Here is an 8374-nt window from a genome sequence, read left to right on the forward strand (position 1 = left end):
TATTGATCACAATTTATGACTTTTATTCAAAAGCATTTTAACTTTTTCATTAATCTAACTGAAAGTAAGGTGTTAACCTCAGTTCTAAAATGACTGGCAAAACAAAGATCCCTTGTACGGCTCAATAATTTAAAAAGTATATAATATCAAGGAGGACATGTATGGAGATACTACTTTTACTTTGACTACTAAGAGCTGATATCTAGCCATTTTCAATGGTTTTCTATACAATGATTTTGGTTATTATCAAGAAACCCATGAAAACGGCTAGATATCATAAAGGAGGTATCTTTGGTTTTATTCTTGTGAACAGCTACAGTACAGTAAAACGGCCATGTGTATAGACTGATAAATGCACTTGCACTTTGACCTGTGTTAGATATTGCTGCTAGTAATACTTGTTTGTGAACACATTTGTCTTACTATTATCTTACATTGTTTTTTACATACGTGTAATTGAATTATGTGTGCAATGCTCACATTGACTTGCCACTTTTAGGGACGAATAAAGCGATTTTAAACCGCTGGAGCTGACATCAGCGTGGTGAGGTGCTGAATCGTCAGTCTGGCTGTCAGCTGACACTTGCATCACCTCGGCAAATTTCCGCAACAGCTCCTTTTTTTAATTCATTCAAAGTCGGACCTCGGATTTAATCTCTTCCTGTAGGTAGGATGTAGGATGTTTTCTCTTGACAACTGTTATCTTAAAAACAAGATAACCAGGACAAATCGTTATTATTAGAAGTAACCTCTGTTGTCTCATCATCAAAGAACTGTTAAATGTTAAAATACCTAATATAGAAAGTCTTGCAACCTCTCTAAAATTAACTGAGTTAGAATATTTGCATATAAATCTGTTCTACAAGGATTAACTCACATGGACCTGGGTATTAGGTGTATTGTTTTTCACGGCTGCATACTAAAATGCAAAGCTTCTTGAAGAATGTTGGAGGCCTCAGGGCTAATGACGACTCAGGACTAATAACTGAATTACCATGTGGAGCGAAATAATCCATTTTAACAGGGCTTGTAGATATGTGATGAAAGTATGTGAAATGTATGAGCGCTGCAACATCAAATTGTCATGCCCCGGCTCTACAGATAAGTAACATTAACATGAAAGCATACCGCTAACTCGTTTGCAGCCTGAATATTTTTATTTTCTATTTTTTATTTTTGCAGTTGTGTATAACAATCTCAAGCAGAGAATATACACGCACTTTGTAAATCAGTATAAAAATGTTTAAACATTTGGAAAGTATATTTTTAATATATGTAGAGAAAGATCTACAACCTAGTAAATTTGTTACAATTATTATCTGATGATCATGATGTACAGAATATGAACTGCAGTGGTGGAGTGTAACTAGGTACTTTTACTTAAGTACTGTACTTAAGTACAATTTTACTTGCATACAATCATATATACAACTTTATACTACATTTTAGATGCAATTTTTCTACTTTTTACTCCACCACATTTAGTTGCCAACTTTAGTTACTTTTTGGGTAAAGATTTAACATGAAAAATGAATGATCAATATTGAAATTATTTTGCATTTTTATAATTTACACATGACATATATATTAACTATTTAAAATTAGATGTATCTTGACAATAAAATGCTGCTTACATAAAATAATAAAAAGTAGTAATCTAATGATATATATAGAATATTTATAACAATCTGAGTGGGTCCATTTTGCATAATGAGTACTTTTACTTTTGATACCTTAAGTCCATTTTGATGCTGATACTTTTGTAATTTTACCTAAGTAAGTTTTGAATTAATGCCTTTTATTTGAAGTGGAGTAATTCTGCGGAGTGTTATTAGTACTTTTACTTAAGCAAGGGATGGGAATACTTCTTCTACCACTGGTGAACTGAGACATCAGAAAACCCGATATTATATAACTTGGAATGATGTATGCCACACATTTCCAACCCATGACAAGGCATATGCTTCTTATTTTATTGCTGTATATTTCTGGAGCCCCATCTGATCTAAATCAAGTTTTATTTTGAAGGCCTAACTGATTTGTCTGGGAGCTCACGAGTCCACTAGTCACGTGCTTTCTTTTGATGAGCTCGGCAGTGACGTATCAGCCCAACGACCAATCAGCTCACGGCACAGACCTAGCTTGTTTATTGTCTCTTCCTTGTTGTTTCAACAGTGTCGGGAAGGTTTTTGTTCGACTAAGGACTTAACCAGCATGTCAGCGACAACACAGGTAAATTAATAATACATTTGTTTTATTATTTTCCAGTGTGGTAGTTTATAGTCAGTTTTGACGGAAAAGAGAGACCCAGCTCTCGTTGGGGCGTAGTAGGCAGCGAGCTAAGTGGCCAACAAATAATTTTGTTTGTTTATTCTTGGTTTTTGTTGAGTGTCTTCTGTGTTTAAAAAAGTGTAATTTCTCTGTTACACCCAATTTATGATTGTAGCTACACACATCAGCACGTTATTACACATTTGAATCAGCGCAAACAGGCTATTTTGATGTTGTTTTTAAGCGTTTAAGAGCCTTTGACCCTGCTTTGATCGTGCTATCTGGAAAACTGTTATGTCGAGATCTATGGTCAAAATGCGAATTTCTTTCTTTCTTTCTTTCTTTCTTTCTTTCTTTCTTTTTATTTCTATATATCTGTTTTGAGTGTGTGATGTATCTCTGAAAACTTCCAAATGTGTGCCATATGGTTTAATATTTGGAGATGATTTTCACTTTCATTTTATGCTCCCTTGGAAGCAACTTGTGGACAATGTAGACTGTGAACTAAAGATGTATTATAAAGAGTATTGTTTTTAAATAAACTGGATATTTAAAGAGCCCTTTCTCTCCAACAGAATATGTCGACAGGAGGAGTCCCTATGCCGGTTAGTTTAGGATTGGCCACTGCAGGAAACTTCACCTCCCTGTGCCCAAATGGGACCAAATGGGTTTGGGAAATACTTGGGGAATGTGTCATGGATGCACGGGATGAGGCCAGCATCTACCTAGGCCTCCTGTCTATCCTCTGTTTCATGGTGTCTTCACTTCCGTAAGTGTGTTTCTGTGTGTGTTTGTGTCAGTGCCTCTCAGAGGAAGTGCTCTGTAATCTTTATATCATGTTTAAATTCTGTGTGTTGTTTCTGATTTCAGACAGTACTACAGCTCGTGTAAAACTGGGAATATGGACAGTGCCCTCTCTATTTGGTTTCTGCTGCTGTGGTTGGGAGGTGACAGCTGCAATCTGGTGGGCTCCTTCTTGGCAGATCAACTTCCACTTCAGGTGACTTAGACAGACTTTATTGTCATTCAGTTATACATATAAATATGCACATTAACTAAAATAGAATATTTCTATTGCATAGAGTGTAGCAGTAGAACATGTTTTGTATATAGACAATAAACATAAAAATTCTTGTTGTAAGACTTGTTGTCTTACAATGACTTTTTTTTAGTTAAAGGTGTTTCCCATGTCCGGATAGGGCTGTAACTTACATTTTTTTAAATTATAAATTAAGTTAACTAAGTTTTGTTTTTGATTGATTATTTGTCTGTACAATGTCAATAGAAATTATCATTAGAAGTTATGAAAACAACAAAACAAAAGTGTGTATTTTATAATGTGTTGACCAAAAAGCCAACAAATTGTCACATTTTTAGAATGATTACCAGCGAATTATATATTTTTTGCCTGATACGTGATTATTAATTGATTATTAAAATTGTTACTGATCATATTGATGCCAGGTGACTAATCCATGAAATACAAATAGTTTTAAAGGTGAATTAAATTATAACAACTTTGTTTGTGTGAAGAAAAAAATAATTTTTCATGACCTGCAACATGTTTCTCTCTCCTTGTGATCCAGACATATACAGCCGTTTATTACGTTTTCGCTGACTTGATTATGCTGGCCATGTACTTATACTACAAGATGAAGAACAAAATGTCGGAAAGTGAGTGTTTTTTATGCATAATATAAAAATCTGAGTTTTTGAGATGTGCTGTGAGTTTCAGAGCCTTATTTGCATCCTAAATGCCTCATTAGGTCAGTTTTATCTGACGTAGCTGCTTTTTGAACATGCTTCTCATATCAGTGCTGATGGTCAATGATCCAACACCAGCCCAGACAGAGTAAGAGGATAACCGCTGTACCCTGTCATGATGTCATCAAATGCCTCATGTTGCTGTGGTGTTTGTTCCCTACTGTTCACCTTTGACACACTTTGACCATTGTCTTGAGGAATGTGCTGAGATGTCTTTTGCAGTATTGATGCTATTGATGCTGAACCTAGGTGTTGTCTCTTAACCAGGCAGGAGGATTGTGCACGTGGTGGGTGTCGCCTGTGTCCTGGGCTTCACCAGCCTTGCCCACCTTCCTGGGTTAGGTGCCCAGCAGGAAGTTATTCCTTCAGAGTTCAGAAGTCGCACCTTGCTCTCGACGTCTGACTTTAATTCAATCAAGGTGAGTTTTATTGTTTAATTAGTGACCTGAGAGAGGTGTAGTAGAGGCGTTTCCCCCTGGTGTAACATGATGTATCTGCCTCTCTGTCCCTTCAGCCTTTTACCCCTAAAGAGATTATTGGTTTCTCCATCGGCTCTGTGTCGTCAGTGCTCTACCTCTGTTCCAGACTTCCCCAGATGTACACTAATGTGAGTATGGGAAAAAGGAGATTCCTTCGTACTATTAGCTGCATATTGTAGGTGATAGACAGTAACTGATACTTAAGCCATTACGAGTGCAAAAAAGTATTATAATGATCATGAGAATTAGTATCCTCCTAGAGGTACTTTAGCATCACTGTTTATTAGACACTCAAATTCTAATAGTTATACTTTACATTTTTCCTAATTCCACTTATATTTTCCTTGCACTAATGTTGGCAAATTTACTTTAAAGTTCTAAAAAATACAAGTCAGATAGTTTGTCTTTTATCAGCTGTTAATTGAAGGGACTGAAAATGCGGTTGCCATTTTTAGTCATCTTATTTTGAGTAATTAAGATACTATGCAGTTATAGTCATCTTAATAATAAAAAATGTGATATTAAAGAACAGAAGCTTTGCTACAGGGACTGAAAGAAATTCTTTGTAGTTTGTGTTTTATCTGATACTGATACATAATTTGAATCCTCAGTTCAGTTAACATGCAAAATGTGCAAATGTTTAAAATGACTGGTAAGATTAAAGATAACTTAGAGGGGGAGCTGCTGTGTGTGAAGGGATAATAATGAGAGACAAAGAGCCATGAAGGCATTGCAAGTTGTCTTATGTTATATATAAAGTGAAAGCGTGGGAAGATAATTCAGTGTAACGGAAAGCTGAGGCAGCGAAAATGGAAGTGAATATGACGCACTGATGCTGCAAACTGCACATAAGTCTGGTGGTAATTACATGTGTCCCACTTCTCCTCCTGTTCTCTCATTTCTCCACACAGTTCAAGAGGAAGTCGACAGAGGGAGTATCATACTTCCTGTTCGCGCTGGTCATCCTGGGAAACACTTTATACGGCCTGAGTGTCCTGCTGAAGAACCCCGATGACGGGCATGACGAGACAAGCTACTTGGTCCATCACTTGCCCTGGCTCATCGGCAGCCTCGGCACCCTCTCCTTAGACCTCGTCGTATCCTTTTAAAGAATAAAAAGCAAGGCAGCTGTCTGGGCCTCTGGGCTCTCCCTCATCCCACGTACATGCTACATTTTAGGCAGAGCTGAGTTGGAAGAGAGGACACTTCATCAGATGGGTTTAGGTCTCGTGACTGCACGTGGGGACACAATATAAAGTATCAAAGGTCCAAGCACTCACAGAGATATTAGCTTGTCACCAGCAAAGAAACAAGACAGTAAAAGCTGCACTACTGCCCCCTGTAGGCCTTTGCTATTTCTGCACTCCACAAAGGTGGAAGCTGCTGATTGGCAATATTTTGCACAATATCTTTAAATATGATGACAAAGAGTATTCATGTTACTGTATTCTGCTCAGTGTGGAAAAGCACCAGAAGCAGCAATTTACTGTTTTTTCTTCTTGGAAACCCAACACTCTGAATCCACTTTTATTTTCTTTTTCCATTTTCAACAGTAGCCTATGATTGACAGTGTCGTGTCAGGTAGCCTGTATGTAAACATATAGCATCTACAATAGCCAATACAGCATAAAGCAACCCCCAGTGCACACATATGAATATGAGTGCATTTAATTGAATGAATTAATGACTCCCTTCCTTTGCATTTTTCACATTTTGCAAAGTCATCAAGTGGGGCAGATTGTTGGTTGGCTGGTGTTGGCCCTCAGGTCGTATGTTTGACAACCTTAAGGTGGATGAAAAGATGGATTTCACCTAAATGTCAGTCAATATAAAACTTTAGCCAAGAGACTGTTAGTTCACATAAAATAAGCATTAGCTAGACTAACTGCATCAACCAACAGAGCAAACTACATCTTTAGGTCCAGTGGTCACTAGTAGAGTGTATACATGATGACAGCCTCATTCAAATGGTCATTGAAATATTTTTTTAATAGAAACTTTTGTTCTTCACAGTTCTGTGTTTCCAGTTGCATAAAAGCTGTGGCAGGCTGTTTTCTGGAAAAGTCACAACTCGATCTTGTTTGGGATTCTGATGCCATTATCTAGTTCATGAGAATTACACTCACCGGCTGTTCTGCTGCTGTAGCCCATCTGCTTCAAGGTTGGATGTGATGTGTGTTCAGAGATGGTCTTCTGCAGACTTTGGTAGTAACGAGTGGTTATTTGAGTTACTGTTGAACCAGTCTGGCCATTCTCCTCTGGCATCAACGAGGCATTTTGGTCCAGGGAACTGCTGCTCACTGGAACTTTTCTCTTTTTATTACTGTTCTCTGTAAACTCTAGAGATGGTTGTTAGATCAGCGGTTTCTGAAATACTCAGACCAACAATCATGCCATGTTCAAGTCACTTATATCACCTTTCTTCCTCATTCTGATGCTCGCTCTGAACCTCAGCAGCTTGTCTTCACCATGTCTACATGCCTAAATGCATTGAGTTGCTGCCATGTGCATGCTTGCTCGATATCGACATGTATTATAGCGCTTATTGTCAGAATCTCTTTATAATATTATTTTGATAAATCCATCTTGTCTCTTTGGGGTTGCTTCTTAATGTAGGCTGTTGTTGACAATGATGGAATTACTTTTTTTTTCTGCAGGATGTGCTGTTACTGACTTAGGATTTCATCATCTGAAGGATTTGCAACTGCATGGGTCGTGGGTTACATTTTCTAAAGCCAGAAAACAGAGCCAAGAGGAGGTGTAGATGTCTGTTTTTTCTCAGATCACTTTATGCTGAAAGGTTATTCAGGATTTTTTGCCTCTTTCCCATTATTTCTTTAGATTTTCCTTAACGCTGCGGTTCAGATCTCCGTCCAGTTCTTAATTTACCGCGGAGCTCCGATTGCGGCCTTCAGCCACGATGAGACGACGCCTCTGATTGGGAGCTAAACCATCAAACTGAGAGTGTACTGGTGGACACAAACAGACACTCGAACCCTCAAAAAATCACATTTCCAACCAAAATCAGGATGAACGAAAATTGTACATTTTAGTTTGATTTTATAGTCTTATTTATTATGCTCTTTTTTTAAATGTTTACAATGTGTTTTTATCTGCAGAAGTACTGTGAAAGACAAAGTGCTTCTCTTGGGTTCTGCTGCAGTGATGTGATTTTACACTGCTCTTGATGTTTTAAAGGGACGATTGAGGGTTTCAGGTGTCGGACAACTTCTCCTGTCAACCTGAACTCCTGATTTTAAAAAAGTCACAACTTCAATTTGATGTTGGACCTCACAAAGACACGTAGATGTTTCTCTAAAAAATGATTGTGTTGTTTTTAAGTTGCCAAATACTTTGACGGTTATGACACTAACCGCTGCATGAAGCCCGGTCTGATCTTGTTGCAGTGATACGTCTGATCAGAAAAGAATAAATGTTTTGTAAAACATTTCCAAATGTAAATTGTATTTAGTCTATTTTTAATTGATGTTTACACGAAGTACTGTTATCAAAAGAAGTTTTGAGCATTTTTGTGTTTATTGTTAATTTTAAATATCTTTAAAATTGTAGTAATATTTTACTTTTTTTTCTTTTTTAAATACAGACACTTGACCAGTTTTGTTTGCACTGGTGATAAAAGTCACTTCACACAGATTTCTACTACCGTGGTTAATTTTACACAATTACATTTGTTCATTCTCTGTTGTTTTTTTGCACAACAAAAGTCGGTTTTGTACTTTAAGAAATAATAAATATATTCAATAGGTCAGTGTGCTGTAAAAATTAAACAATGAATATCACCTTTTCTTTTCTTGGTTTTGTTTTTTTCTGTTCTATAATGAATTTTATTTTAACAGCTC

At 37.0% G+C, this 8374-nt stretch overlaps 1 protein-coding gene across 2 annotated transcripts; it reads left to right on the forward strand.

The window, feature by feature from the left end:
- The first annotated feature begins 618 nt into the window (after positions 1 to 618).
- slc66a1 (solute carrier family 66 member 1) lies at positions 619 to 8314 on the forward strand. 2 transcript variants are annotated; one of them, XM_059332295.1, is made up of 9 exons: positions 619 to 663; positions 2176 to 2232; positions 2847 to 3040; positions 3142 to 3271; positions 3858 to 3945; positions 4303 to 4454; positions 4550 to 4642; positions 5426 to 5611; positions 7380 to 8314. In XM_059332295.1, exons 2-9 carry the CDS (start codon positions 2215 to 2217, stop codon positions 7461 to 7463), a joined length of 945 nt encoding a protein of 314 aa, XP_059188278.1. In that variant the 5' UTR covers positions 619 to 663; positions 2176 to 2214; the 3' UTR covers positions 7464 to 8314. The 2 variants fall into 2 exon arrangements, with proteins under 2 accessions (XP_059188278.1, XP_059188279.1); XM_059332296.1 differs by lacking the exon at positions 619 to 663 and having other exon boundaries at positions 2055 to 2232.
- The last annotated feature ends 60 nt before the right edge of the window (positions 8315 to 8374 follow it).

The sequence above is a fragment of the Centropristis striata genome, chromosome 5 (genome assembly GCF_030273125.1).
Source record: "Centropristis striata isolate RG_2023a ecotype Rhode Island chromosome 5, C.striata_1.0, whole genome shotgun sequence".
Classification (NCBI taxonomy): domain Eukaryota; kingdom Metazoa; phylum Chordata; class Actinopteri; order Perciformes; family Serranidae; genus Centropristis; species Centropristis striata.

Coding starts and splice junctions, on each gene's coding strand:
- slc66a1 (XM_059332295.1), top strand. Junction 3,041..3,141: donor TTCATGGTGTCTTCACTTCC/GTAAGTGTGTTT, acceptor TTCTGATTTCAG/ACAGTACTACAGCTCGTGTA. Junction 4,455..4,549: donor CTGACTTTAATTCAATCAAG/GTGAGTTTTATT, acceptor CTGTCCCTTCAG/CCTTTTACCCCTAAAGAGAT.